The 21,933-nt window shown below is 31.5% G+C and overlaps 1 protein-coding gene across 1 annotated transcript in view; it reads right to left on the bottom strand.

Moving 5' to 3' along the window:
* Nucleotides 1-21,933, bottom strand: part of LOC127718562 (plexin-B1-like) — an 81,245-nt gene that overhangs the window by 46,892 nt on the left and 12,420 nt on the right. Inside the window, exons 3-6 of the mRNA XM_052224630.1 lie at nt 16,790-16,975; nt 7,686-7,808; nt 4,529-4,629; nt 1,771-1,873 (exon numbers count right to left, since the gene is read on the bottom strand). Of these exons, the coding sequence (XP_052080590.1) occupies nt 1,771-1,873; nt 4,529-4,629; nt 7,686-7,808; nt 16,790-16,975 (513 nt within the window). The remainder of the gene's footprint in view (nt 1-1,770; nt 1,874-4,528; nt 4,630-7,685; nt 7,809-16,789; nt 16,976-21,933) is intronic.

Genomic DNA, 21,933 nt, shown 5'->3' on the forward strand with positions numbered 1-21,933 from the left:
AAAGTACCACCGTTTATACCGCTAGACCGATTTTGCAGAACTTACCTATTGGATTTATAAATTTGTTTTCGTCATCAATATGCATGACATATTTGCCACTGAACGTTAAGCAAACAACAATTAACCAATTAATCTCGTGAACAAAGTTTAAAGAAAAAAAATGTCTCAAATAAAATGTCCTCATTGTACAGTCCTTCCAAATTGCCCTTGGTGAAGATAACAAGAAAATAAGCGTAAGTATACAGTAATTGGATACATTATTTTTGTTACGTGTCCAATTTTTGCCCAGAAAAAAACTGAAAAAAAATGCATCGACCCCGATTAAAAGAAAGGTATCTGAGCAGAGTGGTGTGTTGTGGACACAGATGAAGTAAAAAATAATGTCAGATATATTTTGTTGAAGATGTTCTTGTTTCAAACTGTGGAGGAGATAGAACTTTCCAAGACATCAAAGTTTCTTGATAAAACTGAAGTAAACTGATGATGACAGTATATAACAAGACACAGGAACAAGTAAAATGATACGTCTATTTCCAAAATTCGAAATATAATTACAGATGAGTGGTATTGAAACTATATTTTAGGTTTGTTTCCAAGCTAGTTGACAGCAGAAAAGCCAAGTAGAACATATCATTTCGTGGAAGCTGTAGCTACAATATAATCAGCTTTATATTAATAAATCGATAACCTTTAAAAAAAACTTACACTTAGTCTATCACGTCTTCTTTTGTTTGAAATGGAAAAATGGTACCAACACCCAAATGTCAAAAGTATAGGATAAATAAATGAGATAAAGAATTTTGGAAGCTTGAAATGTGCCTCTTCGGAAGAAAATTCGTTCGTTTTAGTCTTTGATTAGGAACATTAGTCAAACGGTGTTGGGGGAACAGTCTGAGTCTAAGAGGGTTACACATTTGATATAAAGGTAATATATTGGAGAAAACAATATGGCACAATAGCTATTCAGAATCAAATATTTATTAACTTTAAACCATTATTCTTTCTATGAATTGTTCAAATTAGCCAAGTATATTATGGAAAAAAGATTAAAAAAAAAATATTATTTCTTTGAATATGAACTTTTCCGTACGTGAGTTGTGTATGTTAACTGATTAAATTTAATAAAATTCTTTATAAAAATCTCCGAATTCATCATTTCTTAAAGGTTTGAAAAAGATTTGGCAATTAGTTTCGGAGGAGTATAAATTTGAAAAATTAGAAGTAAAAATCATGAATTACTTTTTCTTTGCATTATTCTTTTTTTTTCGTTTTGAAAATCAAAACAAAATGGAGAAGTTATATAATTTCTGATTATTTTTAATATTTTCTTATTATTTCGTAAAGTTATGTTTAAATTGATAATGTGTTCTAAGTGCAGATGACAATTTAAGTTCTAAAACTGTTCAAATGAACCACCATTGCGGGATCATTTCCGAAATGCACGACATAATTTTTTTGTGTTTGTTGGATTGTTATTACATTAACGTTATAACAAATTCACCACGACTTCATTAATTGATAGAACTAAAACAGAACGGCTAAGGTTATCAAGAGAGAGTGAAAGCCTAACAATTGTCGTTTGTAAAATTGGACGTTTCTTGAACTGAACATTTCAATCAATGTCTAGATTTATCGCTTCAATGATGTACTTTTTTGGCTGAAATACCTCAGTATAAATTTAAAGTCATACGTTTAAATGTATAGAAGAAATGAATGTCGTTGGTTCATTTGAATGAATTAGACTAAATAAAATTAATTTTATTTACATACCGTAGTGTTGATCTTTATATGGTCAGGTATATTGCTGAAATGTATGCAGTTTCCTTTCTCTGATGGAATCCACACCGATGAATTTGAGTTGTTGGTATTACACCTGTATTATCAATTTTATGTTATCATGTGTCATGAAAAAGAATACCTATACATGAACATACATGAAACTATGATCACATAATGCAATATCACTTTACAGCCTACTTGAAATATCACAATTAAGCTAAAATTATTTTACCATTTATATACTATACAAAAAATACCAAATACTTTCTCTCAACTGGCGGATTTCATATGAATTTTGGAAGTTAAAGAGGAACTAAATTGTATCCCGAAAAATATTTCAAAATACATGTATGTCAGGGGGCCAATTTTTTTTTATCTCACTTATACAGAAGAAGCATTCTGAGGATAAATAAACAATTGCTTGAAAAACAAAATAAAATTAGTAGCGAAAACAAATTGAGGCAATTAACCTTCTCTATGCGAAGAACGGATACATTGTGCACATAATCTATAATGATTGATTGATTGATTGTTGTTTAACGCCACTTTCAGCACTTTTGTGTTATTTCATGGCGGTCATTTTTTATTGGTGGAGGAATCCGGAGTGCCCTGAGAGTACCACCGACAAAATCCTAGTCAATAAACATAAACATAAATAAACAATTGCTTGAAAAACAAAATAAAATTAGTAGCGAAATACATCCCAAAAATTGATAGTTGTTTACATATCTTTGACCATACAATAAAGCCAATTTTAACATATGGCTCAGAAATTTGGGGAACTTGTACTTTTAATTTTTCAAAATGTCAAACAAACAGCCCCTTTGAAATTGAGAAAAAAATTAGAAAGTTTGATTGCGAGAACTTAAGTTTAAAGTTCTACAAATACATTCTCGGGGTAAATAAAAAGTCATGTAATTTAGCTGTTATGGGAGAGTTAGGTCGTACTCCATTGCATATTGAAATCATTTGTTCTATTCTTAAATTTTTACAAAGAATTAATGGTTTAGAAAAGGATCATTTGTTAAAACAAGCCCTATTCACACGTATTGACACTCACAAATGTAATAAGTCATCTTGGTATTCTAATATTGTATATATTTTAAGATGTATTGATGTTGATATGGAAAGTTTTGACATTGAAAAAGTGAAAAATATTTTGATTAGTAGATATAGGATTTACTGGAAAAATACTATAGAAGATAATGCAAATGTTAAAAAGGAAAATTGCGTACTTATTTTAAATTTAAAAACATTTTCAAAAGGGAAGCATATTTATGTCAAGTTAATAAATTTCAGTATCGAAAAAGCTTAACTCAATTTAGAATCAGTGCTCATCAGTTAGCTATTGAGAAAGGTAGATATAAAAAAATCGATAAAGATAAAAGATTTTGTGGGCAGTGTAAAAATATGCAGGTTGAAGACGAGTTTCATTTTTAATGAAATGCACTGCATATGAAAAGGAACGGAATTTTATTCTTAATGAAGCATGCAATCAATGTGAAAACTTCCCTTTTATTTCAAAGTATGAACAATTTATTTGGTTTATGTCATGTGAGTCTGAAAATGTTAATATGTCAGTGTCAAGATTTATAAGTACTTGTTTTGAAATAAGAGGAAATTTGCATTCCAGTAACTAACTAAATATACATGTAGTGGTGATGTTACAGTAGTTTATTTATTTTTATGTATTAGAGAGGGTTAATATTTTATTGTATTAATTTTCAAACACCATCTGGTATGGAGTATAGTTATTTAATCATTTATTTTTAAGGTAATATATCTTAAAAATTAATGTATAATTAATACTGTACATATATGTATATGCTCGGAAACGGGCCCTTTAATTGGATTCAATAAATATTCTTATTCTTATTCTTATTCTAAACGATACAAATGGGCGTTAATTAATATATTTTTTTTTCTGTTCGTTCATTCAAAATCTTGATTCATGTGCCATAACTATATAAAAAAAACGGGCACACTCACGTTTAGATCTTCTTTAAAGAAAAGGTATTTGTGCTGTTTTGAGAGCTTTTGAGGACCTCCAAAAGATTATTGGAGCAATGCCGAATCACGGAAAAAGCTTTGTATTTGCAGATATAAAGACCTGGGTCTTTCAGCTGCTTATAACATATATCACATCAAACAAACGTGACAATCAGTATCATTTATCACTATTAATTTGATGACCGTTAAGAATTTGGCATCTAGCGAACCTAATGGAGGTTATTGCAGAAAAAAAAAGTGTTGTGCGCTTGTAAACCATATACCTTTTTTCCATCTGATATTCGCCATAAGCATAATTAAAATTTTAATTATTTAGGTTCGAACATAAAAATAAGTAATTGTGTCAGTAACTCCCTGAGTCAAAGATGACATTTGACGGTTTCGTCTCTTTGCATGTCTGTTTTCGGGTTGTGCAATAAAAGGCAATTTTTTGGGTACTTCAACTATAGAAATTGTTTACTTTTCTCAAACTGTTGTGGATATTAGAAAATTATAGATAATTTGTTCTTTTAATCAGACCGTAACGCTAATATTACAAAATACCCACTTTTTAGTATATATCTCTTTAAAGAAGAATATAACCAGCAGAGATGTGCAGCCTATATATTGTTTTAAATTTTCCTAAGAACTGTACGAGTAAATTGTCTTTTTCATGTATGTACATGTAATATCCTGTATTTCTGTCCTTACATCTGTTTATCAGTGTAATTTCTTAAAAATTAAAACAATACTTATATACATGTTTTCATGATATTCCCATCCACAAGATGAATTAAAGGAATTCATACAAGATTCACAGTCCTTGTGTATTGAACAATCGTTGATATCAATTTGACCTATCTGAAATACAGTTATCAAAATTATTCATTTTTATGAATACATATGCATGACTTTGAAACAGCAACTGTCAGAATAGACCAGGTTTTGTAATAACTATATTTCAATCAGTCTGCAAAAGTCTGAAATTAATTTAGTTGGGTTATCATGTGACTGACTTGCAGTGATAGTACATACTTGTACTTGAAACCTATTGCACTTATTGTGATCAAATAAATTGTTAATAAATGTCTAAATCCGGTCAAGAATAGTTTAAATCTATTGTAGTATCGGTACGAGCTAGAGTATGGTTCAGAACCTATCAATATAAATAAGATGATGTGGTATGAGTGCCAATGAGACAACTCTCCATCCAAGTCACAATGTGTAAAAAATAAACAATTATAGATCAAAATACGGCCTTCGACACGTAGCATTGGCTCACACCGAACAGAAAGCTATAAAGGGCCCCAAAATGATTAGTGTAAAACAATTCAAACAGGAAAACCAACGGTCTAATCTATATAAAAAACGAGAAACGAGAAACACGTAAGAACCACATCAACAAGCGACAACCACTGAACAACAGGGTCCTGACTTAGGATAGGTGCAAACAAATGCAGCGGGTTTAAACGTTTTAACAGGCGCCAACCTTCACCCTAACCTACAAAATAGAAAGACACACTATATAATATCAATTGATATGGCTTAACTCAATCAAAAAGACATATTAACAAAAACAAGTAAACATACACTGAACGAAAAAATCTATGACACAATATAAATACAATATTAGATAAAAAAGGGGGGATGTAAAACAATGTCAAGAAGACAACTATAACCTTGGACAAAATGGTGTTAAATAAGATAACGTACACAGTACGGAAATATTTTTTTACAAAATAAATAAATTTGTTGTTTATAGTACGAGAACAAAAGTGAAAATTTATCGTCATACTAAATACTTATCAAAGGTGGTACATATTACAAATAGTGAGACGAAATATAACACAAAATAAGTAAACATTGAATAACAAAAATGCATTACAAATTGTGTCAACAGGTCAAATTAACACGAAAGTACGATTTGAGAGTACTCGCAGTTACTGAAAGCTAGTTAAAAGCCAAAAACAATTAATAATAAAAAAATATGCATCAGAGACTAAAATCAACCAAAACACATCCCAGGAATTTAGTGTTTTAACGCCATGGACAGTCAAAGAAGACATGTTTAAAGTAATTGCAAATGGCTGATATTTTTGTTCAAGCATATTGTTTTTCTTCAATTGTTTAACATTTCACAGCGAATAACATGTTACTTTAATTAATCTTCCCTTATTTTTTTTATTTTGTACTTGCATTGTATCATAGATCAAATTTATTTGTTCAGTGTATGTTCACTGGTGTTACTATGTCTTTTGATTGAGTTAAGACATTTCAATTGATATTTTATAGTGTGTCTTTCTATGTTGTGATGTTACACTATTGTTTCAGATAAGGGTGAAGGTTTGGTACCATTAAAACGTTAAAACCCGCTGCAATTGTTTGCACCTGTCCTAAGTCGGGAATCTGATGTTCAGTAGTTGTCGTTTGTTGATGTGGTTCATAAGTGTTTCTCGTTTCTCGTTTTTTATACAGATTAGACCGTTGCTTTTCCCGTTTGAATGGTTTTACACTTGTAATTTTTGGGGCCCTTTATAGCTTGCTGTTCGGTGTGAGCCAAAGCTCCGTGTTGAAGACTGTACTTTGACCTATATTGGTTTACTTTTATGAATTTTGACTTGGATGGAGAGTTGTCTCATTGGCACTCATACCACACCTTCTTCGAGTATAGTTCAGAATCGATTGGTACAGATACAGTTAAAAACCCGGTTAATAAAATCAAGGACAATTCAGACTTTACCAGATCGAGTTAAAGCCAGTCCAGTCGAGTACAGAACACTACCTGTTTATCTGAAGGAAGTATAAAAAACAAGTAAAATATCGTAAATTATAGAGTAAACAGAACAAACATTGGAGCTAAAACTGTAATCGGAACTGCAAAAGGAATACCACGTGTCCATGAAGAGCATATTCCAACGCAGTTTCCATTCAGAAAAGAGCCTAATTGATGAATATTTTAAACCATCAAAGTTAAACAGCAAAACATCAAAAACATAAATCACATTCAATATTTTGATTTTTTAATTGTTATTATTGTGGTCGCAATCATATCCATACATATGACATTTAGTTCGACATTGTACATACATGTATATCTGTGTCTTTCAAAAGCTCTTCAAATCAATGTACATATACATTTTACTCAAACTAATTTTCCTATGTTTTTGTTGTATTATGTGTCGTACAGTGACCTCAAGTTGCTTTACATCATTTAGTCTCTGGTGGATAGTGTTGTCTCATAGGCAGTCATACCACATTTTATTCTTATATTCTTATATGTTTCAAATTGAATGTATTGTGATTTAGATAACTGTGTATTTCTCACTTGTTTCAAATTATCAATAAAAGAAGTGTTGGGTATACGTCAAAGATAAAACAATCAAACGACATGAAACGCCATCTACAGGTCCATAACAGTAGATAAGTACATGTATCTATGAATATATCAAACTGAATCGCCCTAATTTAAAAAACAACGTGTGAATAAATTTAAAAGAGACTTTTAAAGATCTGCCATTGACACCAATGCTCATATTTAATCAACATCATCAAGGATACCAGTGACGAGGTTCCTGACTTGCACTTTAACATATGGTTCTCAACTAGTTTTTAGATTTCTAAATTTAAAAAAAGGGGCATCCTTTTAATCACGATTAACAAAGAGTGAACAAAATGGAACATAAGAAAAATCATTGCAAGAACTACAAATGTACCTACTGATATGAAATAATGTCGTCATATACTCTAATAGAAGATTTAATTAAGCATCGTCATAAACATTAGAACAAGACAAGGTATTGCACAATGCCTATAAAAAATTTTAAGAAAATAAAATGCACAACAATATTCTTGATTTATGAAATAAACATTTACGCAGTTTTGCATGAAATATTAATAGAACTAGAATAATATCGTACCTTCTTTTCAGTTATAAAATATACACTGTCCTTTTCAACCTTAATATTAATAATCGTCGAATTGGCTACAGACACAAGCTCTGTTGTAAAGTTTTCATGTTCTCCACCAAGTTGTAAATAAACCTACAAACAGGTTAAATATTTTAAACTTAACAAATCCTATAAGGAAAACTGGTTATACTTATGTATTAATTCAATATTGTATAACGTGATATCATAGCACATACTGTCAAAACTGCAGTAGAACTTACTGTTTAATTTTTATCAATCTACTATTTAAAGCAAATTATCTAACTTTTATGTATACTTCGTGTTACTTCTACTGCCAGTAAACTACTATAGTTTCCCATCAAAAGTCACTGATCTTTCACTATGTGGTAACAAATTTAGGCTCACTATTCATGATTTCAGCACACAATTTGATAGTTCCAAGACCATAGTTACTCCTTGCAAAGTTTACCACAATATTTCAAGGGCCCAATAAAGACAATGGTCAGGCTAATTATCAGTTGCAAAATAGCTTAGACGTCGTAAATTGTTGGGTCATTCATATCAGGTTCATTCTAGGATTTTACGTTCTAAAGTTTGGTGATATCACAAACATTTGGGGAACAAACTAGAATATTCTAACTCTACTTGAACGGAATAATTAAAACTACGAATATTTAACAAATCATGACATAATACAAATTTACATTAATTCTAATTTGATGAGTATTATTGGTCCCAAACTGCACACGAACAGAATTCTCCATTTTTTAATTTGAATATTACTTATTTCCCCCGTATTTCTTATTTGACTTATTTTACCCGGCCATATATGGTGTTAGGACATCCGGGCAACGCATCTATCGGATACCTTGTTCTACCTGTGAAGCTGATCCCCCAGCAAACAGAAAAATGGATACGCGGAGAACCAGAAATTTTGGCCGAGACTGGAGATACCAGATGTCTGATCATGGAACTACCTTGACAAGAAATTTTCAACATATGGACAACTACCTAGTATGTAAGTTTTGTGGAAAGACTGTGAACAATCAATTTCATTTTAGACTAGAGGAGGGCGACACTCTGCACACGGCACGCAGATTTGTCTTATATTTTCGATAGGTCGCGGTGGTATTGTGTCATTTACATCAAACTACTCGTGGTGTGGACATCACCGAAACATATTTATACCCAAACTGATTGTTTATTACCAAAGGCTTATTTCGACATCGATAATCACTGAATTCTCCATTTATCCAGTCGGTTTTTATTTTTTAATCGGGACAAAGTTTTGTAAAATACTAAATTTTAAATATTGCATTATTTCGTCATTTGTCAGTAAACAAAACAGAGATAAGACTAGAGAGAAGGCAATTAAGCAATACAATACACAAATAATGCTCGATTCAATTATGGAAAAAAATATATTTTTTCATGATGGTTATTCATAGGACAAAATTTTCATTTTGTTTTCAAAATGATTAAAATACATAAGAGTTTATATGCCTAAAATAATATAATTACTCGCGGATTTGACTTACCGGAAATCATATTTTAGCGACTTATTACGAAGCAACGGCTGGAGACTTAAGGAGACTTAAGAAGATTTAGAATGTTCAAATAGTGTTCTTTGATTGCCATAAATTTGAATGATTTTCACGTGCTGACATTTGTAAAATTTACAAAAATCTGTGCCTCGTGATTTCGCAGAGATCGAATAAAATTTCCCGCCATTACAGTACATTTCTTTATTGATAGAATTTACTATAAAGATAAAAACATAAAGAAAATATTTCATATAAAGTGATCTTCTATCATTGATTATTCTTTTTATTTCAAAACTTTCTATATTTTCTGCGAGTGCAAAAGAGTATATTTGATTTAAAAACATGAACAAATCGATCTTTTCCAAATTCAAAATTGTCGAGGGACGCTAAAATCGTACCACGTGACCTACAAAAATTTGCACACAGCACCTAAGGCTGTCGCCCCTCCTCTGTTTAAGACAATGTATAGCAAAAACGTCATTTTGCTATAAGTGCAGTAGTTTTGGACATTACGCCAGAATGTGTAATTTTCACAGACAACCGGACGTGAAAGTTGTTAAGGTTAAATCGAAATCCAAGTTACGTCGTGACGCAGAAAGAATGAGAAAATTCAAATAACAGAAAGCTATGTCAATGTTTCCTTGTGCGGAACTTAATACCATAGAACTGTTGGACTTCTTTCCAAACTTAGAATATAACAAGGAATTCATAAATAACGTAAGACTCAGGCACGACCGAGTGAATTCCGAGAGAGTTAAATTTAAAATTAAAAATGTACACTATGAAAAGAAATTTAAAGAGTTAAATCAAAAGCATACCAGTGTTGTAAGCAATCTAGAAAAACTTCAAAAACAAAACGCAGATGACCAAAAAGAAATGGAAAAATTACGTGAACGCATTAATAACCTTGAAGAATCTAATTTTGGGCTGTACGATCAAAGATGTGAAGCAATCGATAAGCAATTCAATCTACAACGCGATAAAGAACATATGCGGGATCGAATCACCAAACTAGAAGACGAATTGGACAATTTTCGGAAAAATACAAGAGAAGATAACTATTCAAACCAAAACTATCGTTACAGAGGACGCCACAACCACAGAAGAAACTTTCGGAACAATTTCAGATGAACAGTAAGACCCGGGTGGTGTCTTCAAGGGCCGCAGAAATATATGACCGGACAATTTGGACTGTGCAATGAAATTAGTTTTTAAACAACATTTTATGAATTCAATTGTTTTAATGTATATTCTTGTTTTGCATTTATTTCATTATTCTGAACTTTGTCGTAAATTTAGGCATAAGTGTTTAACACGGATTATGTGTCATAATCTTGGACAAAGGACTTTTATTCATTTACTCTATTCATTTAATTATTTATTCTCTGTGACAGTTTGGACAATAACTTACAAATACGTGTCGGACACTAATTACTCTTTTAATCTATTGTTATTTCCATTTGGCAAATGTTAATCTTCTTAATCCTTTAATTGCTTGTGCTTATATATATTGTTATTGTTTGTATGTTACTTCACATTTGGTTTGGAGTTTGTTGTTCGGTCTTGCCGGACTGCTAAAATAAAAGTTTAAGGAGCGAAATATTCCTTCTTGATTTCCGTTTTACCCGGCTATATAATCTTGTAAAAAACATAAAGATGGATGCAACAAGATATTTTTATCTTACGCCATCTTCTTTTTTGAAACTATTTTAAATGTGTTCCGTGTACAAACACGCCTGCTATAAGATGTTTATGATAAAATCCCTCGACTACAAAGCTTGATAATAGCAGGACTTTTATTACGGTATAATTTGTTAAACGAATAAGAAATGTGCGTCGTTTTTCTCGAGCCTCATTATTTGATTTAGTTCAGACCTATCCGTTTTGTTGCAAATATTCAAACTGATATCATCTTTTTATTATTTCATCCCCTCCCCCAAGAAAATTAAAAAAAAGTAATCCGTTTATAACTAGAAAAGTGTAATGGTTAACCTTTTCAATCCTTAATGAATTTATATATGTTGAACTTCCTAAATCAAACTCTATATTTGTGATACATTTTTACATTGTATAGTTAAGAGACCACTAAAGTTTTGACTCATTTATGACAATTTTTGTATATGAAAAACAAACGTTAATTGAAAGTTGATAAATTGTACGAGCCAACGGAACACCATCTTCATGGAATGAAGATTTAACAATAGAGTAAGGAAATGTCTCTCAATTCTTAAATTTGGTAATAAGATTACCATAATGAATTTTAATATCAAGGTATAATAATAGGCGAGTGACTTAATTCAAAAAGACGCTTATTTAACGACTTTAATGCACCCACCTAACACACGGCTATATTATATATCATTCGAAAGCTAATAATCTGTACTTTCTGTTTTGTCCGGTCGTAAAAAAATCGTACGGTGCATTTTCTGTTAAATCAAGGTCAAAGGTCATGAAAAACATTCCAATTTTTGCGATTACTAAACAAAAAGCCATTTTCTAATTCTTGTACCATAAAATATTTCAAAAGATCATATGAACTTTATATAACATAATACATTATTTCCAAATCAAACAAAAAATAAGAGGATATATGCGCAATATTTCCCGAAAATTGAAATTCATCACAAATCCTAAAAAAAATGAAAAATTGTTCCAAAAGCAAAATATATCTTGGGGGATCGATATTTGTATGCTAAAAAAATAGATAAATAATATGTTTTAGGTCAAGGAATATTTGTTTTGTAATTTTAAGATGCAACTATTAATTATTGTTCATAGAACAGCCTTCTATTGAAGTGTTTGCAGTTGCCCAAAAATCTGCCATCTGCAAATAGCGATCATTTTGTTATTCTATGTTAAGATAGCACATCGCTAATTGTCAATATCAGGGAGGAGAATAATTTTCCATAATTAAAGAAGGGGTATTTAAAGTTCGAAAAGAATATATACGAGCTAATTGAGGTAAAAATATGTATTTTACAAAGTCAAACTTATTTACTTTTTTTAATCATGTTTAAATGCAAACATGACTTTGCGACTAAATCGTAGGCAACATTGAAATAAGTTACCTTGTTTAGAAACACTTGGTTGTCTAAAGCGGGATGTAAACGAACTACATATAATGCTGCTGCTTCTTATTTAGTTTAAAATCGTGTTAGACATATTAAATGTGTTTAGAAGTTTAATCTCTTTAATTATTTGAATAAAAGATGCTTCTATATATCTTTATTCTCACAAACCAAATTTCAAAGGTATAGGGATAGGATTGAGTATTTTCAACATAAGCTTTTAAAATACAAATGCAGGTCATTGTGTATGTAAAACACTATAAGCAGTTGTGAAATAAAAAAATTAAAAAGTTGAATACCTTCCTGACCTCATAAAATCATTCGCTGTTTTAGGCAGTGATCGTTTTCATGCTGTGCTGTGTTTTGTGGACTGTTGTTCGTCTCTTGGACTTTAATTTTATTTTGTTCATGGTTTTAATTAAGTTTATTTGATTCATGGTTTGAGATGTTGATTATCCCTTTGGTATTATTTCACTTTAAAGATATAAACTTGCAGTAATGAAAATCGGCAAAAAATTGCCTCAAAGTAAAGTGAAGAAGATTAACGCAAAAAGACAAATATCCGCGAAAATAACTTAATTTGCTCACGGTGATATATATATATAGAACCAAATCGTTATCATGATACATTTAACTACAGTGATTCACAATTTTTAAAACTTTTACTACTTGAAGAGTGACGAAATATATCAAAGGTACATCAAACTCATAATTGAAAACGAACTGACAAAGCCGGGCAAAAAACGAACAAGACAAGCAACAGTATAAAAACACAACATATAAAACTACAGATTGAGTAACACAAACCCCCCAAAAATATTTGGGATGAACTCAGGGTTCCAAAAGGGTGAGCAGATCATGTTCCAAATGTGACACCCGTCTTGTGGTTCGTGTAATTCCAACCTCGGTGCCAAGCCTTATTCGGTAGGTGACATCCAAGGCAGAAATGACGGTATTTTGGTTACGTCGATTGAAATTTATCAGTCGTCATCTGGCAAAACAGATATTTCATAATTGTCAACCAACTCGTAGTGGCGTCCATAAAATTTTCAAAGGGATGATTTCAACTTTGCATTTGAACTCTGGTTTAAAACCATGTTCAAACCACCATTTTTTTTCGAATGTCCTGTACCAAGTCAGGCATATGGCAGCTGGTATCGAATAATCTGTTTCTTTGTATGTTAATGTTTGTTTTTGTAACAGTTCAGTGTTTCTGTTATTCCGTTGTGTTCCTCTTATAGTTGATGCGTTTCCCACGGTTTTGGTTTGTGACCCGGATTTGTTTCAGTTACTAGTAAATCGATTGATGACTATTGAATAGCGGTATACTATAGTTGCCTTTATTTAATATCTTCATTGTGAGCAGTTACGCCCTATCACGACAATCGTGAAAGTAGATGCAAGCTCTGGAATATTGTATCAACTTGGAGATATATACTCTACAAGAAGATGCCGCGATATCGCGTTACAATTGGACAAGTTTTTAAATAAAGAGTTTTATTTAATTTTGCGGGCAGTACGTCGACTGAGCATGCAAAGACAAATTTAGGAAATGCAAAACCCTACATTTATACGTCATATCATAAATATTCCGACTTGTTATTGTTTCAGGGGAGTTGAGGCTCAATGAAATCGGTCTCCTTCTTTAATAGTATAGATATGCAGGTGTTGCTATAATGTTGCTACATAGAAATGAAAAGTTTATAATTGGTTAGTAAGGAGTGTTGTTATGGGTTGATTTATGCTCATCTCTTTTGTCGTAAAACTTGTTCTCAACCAAACCTCATCGTCGATTTCAAGATAAGTGGTAAAGTAAACTATATCTGTTGAGTGTTTTTTAATTTCAATGGAAAATACGAGTCCAACATTGTGACAAATTTGGCAGCATTCAGCGAGATGACATCATCTATATAGTGGAAAGTGAAGTTTCAAGATAATGGTAGCTTCTTTTCAGTTGTCACCAGAAGCTCTTGCATGAAGTCATCCTCGTATGAAAAATGAACTAGTCATTCAAGCTATTCAGAAAGTCTAGTTGCAACTAGAATCATTGCGTATTAATGGATTTTTTTCTTCAAAATTATTCTTATTTGATGAATTAATGTATTTAAACAATGAACAACGCAATTTAAGCAATCAAGAAGTCAAGTTTTATAATGTGTTTACTGGTTTTTAAATTCTTTTAAATTTCAATTTTCATCAATTTATTTTTTATTTATTTTTGTCTAAATTTTCAATTTATTTTTTATGGTTCACATTAAATAAATAAAAGGTCTTTTCACTACATCAATATTTATAATGAAGCTACATATCAAACAATTAGAAAAGTCAAAATATGTTTATTTCAGTCTGGTAGTTACAATGCAGATTGCAATCTCTTAGTTTCGCCCCTTTATTTCAAGCAAAAGTATGATTCGCACACATATTTTTTTACTTTAAATTTTTCAGATTCTTAAGAATTTGTTTATTAAATCTTATATTGACCACATACACTGTTTAAATAGGAAGAAATGCTTAAAAGCTGTTTTTTCGCAGATGGCGGTATTTTGGGCAACTGCATTAGTTCTTATGATTTGCTGTTTGATTAGAAGTAAGCATAATTTTAGGAAATTTATGATGTCAAAAACTTCTTTGATAGTTATTACAAGGTTTTACTTAGTTTTAAGTGATTAGCAGTTGCATCAGAAAGAAAAATTGGGGTTTTCACACATTTTGTTAACTTTTACTCGAATTTCAGGAAATATGTGCTGTCTATCAAAAACACGTTTTAAATATTTTAAAATGCATTTGATTAATGACCGTTAATCTCTCTGCTAAAAGTTTAAATGGTTTGCATATGTGAATTAAGTATATAAAAGTCATATTATGCAATCAAGCTGAAATCTTAGAAAATATGCACTTATTCGTCCTTGGCCTTTGATCTTGATTTGACGGAAATTGCACCGTACGATTTTTTTACGACCGGGCAAAACAAATAGTACGGATGTGTAGCTTTCAAATGATATATAATTTAGCCGTGTGTTAGGTGGGTGGATTAAAAATTTAATTTTATGGTTAAAGTCACTCGCCTATAAGGACAACAATAACTTTTTACGTTGGATTTAGCAAGCGGATATTTGGGTGAACAAGTTCATTTATGTATTTAGAATAAAATATTGAAATCTAGAGAATAATCATATCGTATATATATCTGCAGATTTTGTTAAATTCTATCAAGCTTCGTGTCGTTTAGTCTATATGAAGGTTACCATTAAACTGTGATTCGTAACATTATCAGAAAAAATCAGATTCTAATAAGGGCACATCTAGTTTCAATCGGGAAACCTACCACCAGATGGTAATTTGATCTTAAAACGAAGTTAAATATAATCAATGAAAAGTTGGTATTAATAATTTCTGATAATGTCTATTTAATGCTCTTTATTAGTTTTATAACTCAAATGAAATTATGACGAGAACAATTGATATATTTACTCCCAGATTTATCGAAAGCTTATTTTGATAAATAGGTGGAAATAGGAATATGTGATAGTGTTGAGTACAGAGTACAGATATGATAACTGTCAGCAGACCTCAAACTGAGCACCAAAGCAACGCAGATAAGCTAAAACCTGTAAATAATTTTAAACTCTCCAAAAATAGTCAATACCGCTATCATTAAAAGATTTGTCACAGTTTTTAATCGCATGTCCTTAGCGATTGTAAAAACACTAGTTAGAACAACATAAACATTAGTTGAATTTTTTCTTGATGCAGATATAAAACGCGAGTTTAAAGAATGTATCTTTAGAATCCAATACGTTGGTGGAAAACTTGTATATGATCCTTTCAAGGCCAAAGGCATATTTGTAAAATTCGTTACATTATAACTGACATGTTTAAGACTATATCTTGTGAACATTTGAAGTATGTTATTTAAACATGTATATAGTGTGTATTTCTATGTTGTGATGTTACACTATTGTTTCAGATAAGGGTGAAGGTTTGGTACCATTAAAACGTTTAAACCCGCTGCAATTATTTGCACCTGTCCTAAGTCAGGAATCTGATGTTCAGTAGTTGTCGTTTGTTGATATGGTTCATAAGTGTTTCTCGTTTTTTATATAGATTAGACCGTTGGTTTTCCCGTTTGAATGGGTTTACACTAGTAATTTTTGGGGCCCTTTATAGCTTGTTGTTCGGTGTGAGCCAAGGCTCCGTGTTGAAGACCGTACTTTGACCTATAATGATTTACTTTTATAAATTTTGACTTGGATGGAGAGTTGTCTCATTGGCACTCTTACCACATCTTCTTATAACTATGACAAGTATAGTTCAGAATCGATTGGTACAGATCTATTTATAGATAATTTGATTTCCCAATAAGCTGCGACTTTATCATAGTTACTTTCTTCCTTTGACTTTGAATGGACATGAAAACTTAAGTAAAAGCGATGAAGGAAGCTTAGTAGCTAGTTATATACCTTATTCCGCCTTTTTAGATAAAAAATACTTCAGTACATACCCTGCCAAGTTCGCCATCTATTGTTCCAAAATATAATACCGAGTAATTGCTGGTCTGAAATATGTCCATAGCTGTAATTGTTTTGTTGATGTCGTAGAAGCTGTCCATATTTTCAATTCCCTTCCCACCGACTAGAGTATGATAATATTTTAATTTACAAAAGTCGCCTTCCAGTTCTTTACAAACCTGTAATCAAATATGTTGTATCAAACTGAGAATGTACATGTTATATATTTACTACGAAATATTATTACATTTTTTACCATGATATATCATATATATAGTTTTTCTAAAGAATTGTAATCAAATTGGCTTGAAAAAGACGTTGTTTTCTGGACTGAAGTTAGTAATATCATTTACTGTGACTTGCTTGTAAGTGTTGCTCTCCACCTATTTCAGTTCATTCAAAATTCAGTCTGATCCAATTGCAATCTGTTTTATCAAACCAAACTGGTAAACTAATCAGAAATTTTAAGCAACTGCTGTAGAAAACCACAGGCAAGCAATGTAAGTGAAAGGTGGTGAAATAAAGTATACTTTCAATCATATAGACTTGAATTCCACTTACATTGTAATTGCTATTTTGAAAATGAAGCTAACTTTTCTATACATATTGTTATTGTAAAGAGTGAGAGGATTTAAATTTTGAATTGCAAATAAAATGTCCAAATTGAAGATTTTGAAATATAGCTTCTAAAATAGTGTTTTCTATGCATGCTACATAGCTTTCTTTAAATGAATTTATGTTTGAAACAAAAACAAAAAATCATATTTTTTTTGGAATTCGTAGCTAATGCCCCTTTAAGCTTACATATGCTCTCTTGAAGTTTAAAGGGAGATAAGATCAGTATTTCAAAAGATCAATGCCTTTTTTTAGATTATCTCTCATGTAACACGTTGAAACGTATTAATATCATATTGTAATTTCATATATATTTTAACTGAATATAACATGTTTTAATTCAAACTGTTGTCCGATTCTTATGAATATAGAAGACTTTTAAATAGAAAAATAGTATGAAAGCTTAGTTTGGACTTTTACCATTTGTAATGACTCTTTATAATAATATTGCAATTGGGTCAGAATTTCAAATGAACTGCAATAGGTGGAGCGCAACACTTACATTCACGTTACAGTAATATATATTTGGTTTAAACTATTTGCATTTTAGATGAATATCATGATTTTTATTATATTATTCAATGTGCAAATCTTAAATCTATTTTAGTCTTCATCAATATTTTTTTTTTCAAATTATTCGTTCAGCTGGCCAATGTGAGATATAGTTGAGAGTACTTAAAAGTCCAGGTGTGTAATTAAAACAATACAAAATTTATCACATCAACATGATCAAGAAATGAAAAATTAATAAAAAATATAATTAAAATCAAATTGGGCTTAAATATAGCCCAAGGATAAAAGTTCCACTCAAAGTAGACCAGAATTCGCCTCAATAACTAGTACCATTCTGTGTAGTAAATACTAGTAATATTGTGGTTTTATAAATACATGAAAGTACATAATTTTACTTCCTGTTTGATTACCCCTTGTTTACCGAACACGTATATTAACTCTTGTTTAAACTCTGTTCACTTTACACACATATTGGTCATCTTGCACTGATACATGAACGTTACTTGGTTATCCCAGGTAACCTTGAGCAGATGATAAGCTTAGCTACCACTGATCCTCTAACACAGATATTGACTTCGGTTACCCTTGGGCATAGCTATTTACTTAGGCTACCTCTGGTCACCTTACACATATGTTGGATATCCCCTGGTCACCTTACACAGATATTGACTTTGGTCACCCTTGGTCATCTTACTCAGATGTTGACATTGGTTATCCCTGGTTGCTTAAACAGATGTTGACTTTGTTTCCCTCTGGTTACCTTACACAGATGTTTACTTTAGTTATCACTTGCAGCCTTACACGTTTATTAACTTTGAGCTTTGGGCTCCTTACATATATGATATTAACTTTAGTTACAACTGGCCACCTTACACACATATTGCCATCTAACACAGATTTTAACTTTGGTTACCCCTGGTCACCTTAGACAGTTGTTAACTTTGGCTACCCTTAGTCACCTCATATATATGTTGACTTTGGTCTCCCCTTGTCACCTTACATAAACATCCAATATATATGTAGGTATGCCAGGTGGTAACCAGGGTCAACATGAGTGTAAGGTGACCAAGGGTAACTAAAGTTAACATATGAGTAGTGTTATAAGGGGTAACTAAAGTCAACATCCGTGTAAGGGGAGCAAGGGAGCCAAAGTCAACATCCGTGTAAGGGGAGCAAGGGGGACCAAAGTCAACAGCTATGTAAGGTTACCAGAAATAACCAAAGTCAACATCTGCCTAAGTTGCCTAAATGGAGAAATTAAATTTAACACCTGTGAAAGATGATCAAGAGTAAAAAGTTTGCATCTGTGTGAGGTGAACAGGGGTAGCAAAAGTCAACATCAGTGTGAATAGCAATGAATAGGTAGTAGAACTATGAAATTTCGTTTATTTTTGGAACCATGATATTTCTACACAGAATAGTATTATTTAAAGAGGTGACATCTGGTCAACTTTCAGCGGAACTTTTATCCTTGTGTTCATGAACTAAGTAATTAGTTGCCAATAAAACCATTTCTAAATCAATACATATTATAAAAACAACCAGTAGTCTTCGGCTTATGCTTTCAAACTTTCCGGATTTTTACTTTTTTAGAAATTGAAAGGGGCATGGTGACAGCATAAATCAGGGCACTTTTTGAGGCTTGGAAAGGGCACTTCTCAATTTTTGTGTCTACGTTTTTGCGCGTACTCATTATGGCTTTTTTATTGCTTGTTCACATTATGTATTACTGTATATGATGACAATAAAGATTGCACAAGGTGTTATTGATTTTTTATTACATTATAAAATGTGCAAAACATGATTTACATTGTTAGTAACTGTGTTGGAATCTTGCTTACTGAGTGGTTAAGTAGCCTAATGTTCCTATCCTTATAATAAGCTTATTTTCTGTATATATGATACAGAATGGAGAAAATGTTTCAAAATTTAACATAATGAATAGGGAAAATGGGCAAAAATGAAGAAGAGAGAATAATGGTTGCTTAATTTTACAGAAAAGAAAAAAATTATATAAAAATAAAGGGTACCTGCAACCCTACCAAGACCCTCTTCACTTTGCACCATTACTCACAAGACCTCCTTAACCTAAAGTCAGAAGTATGCAGAAAGATCGTGAAAAGGTATTTCAATAGTAGGAAAAATTATAATTGAGCTATCTTTCGTGTATTCGGGTGTGCTCCATACTTCTTCGGAGGATGATATACAATAGAAGTGAATGAAATAGCCGCCCAGTTTGTTATTTTAATATCATACATTTTTCTTAAAAAATAGATAACATTTACGATTCGAATCTTTAATATACTCAAAAAGTCTATCGATCTTTTAAATAAAACATGTCCATACAACTCCCTAAACATTCCACTAATGAATCGTTCTTGTTTTATTTAATCTTATATTCTGTTTCTAAATTAGATATATAGAAATTCACCGTCGAAGAAAGATGCAAATTAAAATTGTGCCATAATTACATAAAAATATATGTGAAGCACTCATAGCTATTTGTTGATCTGCCAAAGGTCACGATCACAATGGTCACGTTGTACTCTCTATTACTTTCCAAAAATAACGATCAGATTTTGTAATTAGTCTATAAAAAATTGTCAATGGTCAAAAATGTATTAATTTTAATAAGTGAAAAAAATCCCAGGTACTGAGTTGAGTCCTTGTTGAAAACGATCTGATTAACGAGTTGTATTTTACAACTTTCTGCTTATCTCTCTGTTTCTTCGAAGGCATGGTTCTATTTGAACGACTTAAAACCGATTCATCAGGTATGATTTAAACACTTGTCCGCTGTGACATTAAATTTTGGTGTGGAGATCAAACATGTCGACCCAAGCCGAAGGAAAAGGGTACGTACACTTAAGGATGTTCGCTACTCTGTTTCAAAATAACAAGCTTTTTAAAAGACTGTTATAAATTGATAGTACATAAATAAATAAACAGAAAAAAAAAGAAGTGTCCATGCGCTTGTTTTCGAGATATAAGCCATTTAAAATTTGGTGGGAAATAATTCTCTCTAGATTTTTCAATTATTAAACATTAGTACCTTTTTTCTTTCAAAAACGATGAAAAAATAACAAGGAATTTATAAGATTTTCAAAGATGACATTTTCAACTATATGTAATCAAATTATGGAAAAAAAGTAGGAGTTAGTGGGCAAAATTTTAATGGCACTACATGGATAAAACCAGAGGATTCCAAATATCTGGCAAAAATTCAAAAGCAAAGGAGCGAACAACATTAGTAAAAAAAAATTAAAACAAAGAAATGAAATATTTTGCATTTATAGATGTTTTTAAAATAACCAAAATGAACTGTTATTAAAACTAGAGGCTCTCAAGAGCCTGTGTCGCTCACCTGATTCTACTTTGGTTTTGGAAATCATGTTAAAATAGATTAAAATCATATCAGATACCCTAATAATGAGTGAGATCATATCAGATACCCTAATAATGAGTGAGGACAAATTTGGTTTAATATTGGCCCTGTAATTTAATAAAAAATCCTGGTGGCCAACAGTAAATCAGCAACAAAGTAGCAACATCTTGGATAATGGATCGGCTTCAAAGTAACAACACTTGGTCAGCACCTCATAAGGAACATCCATGCCATGTTTGGTTTCATTCCATTCAGTGGTTCTCTAAAAGAAGACATTTGTATGTATTTCCCATAGGGTCTTATGTTAAACTAAGTCCCCCGCTGGCTGCCATCTTGGATGATGAATCGGCTTCAAAGTAACAACACCTGGTCAGCATCTCATAAGGAACATGCATGCCATGTTTGGTTTCATTCCATTCAGTGGTTCTCTAGAAGAAGTTCAAAATGTAAAAAGTTAACGACGACGACGACGGACGACGGACGCCAAGTGATGAGAAAATCTTACTTGGCCCTTCGGGCCAGGTGAGCTAAAAAGCAAACTTAGTGAAATGTGACCATTCATGTTGTAAATTCTTAATATGTGTGTGCTTAATTTATATGTGATTGTGACATAAAATTATGCTT

This window comes from Mytilus californianus, unplaced genomic scaffold (assembly GCF_021869535.1).
Source record: "Mytilus californianus isolate M0D057914Y unplaced genomic scaffold, xbMytCali1.0.p SCAF_1, whole genome shotgun sequence".
NCBI lineage: Eukaryota > Metazoa > Mollusca > Bivalvia > Mytilida > Mytilidae > Mytilus > Mytilus californianus.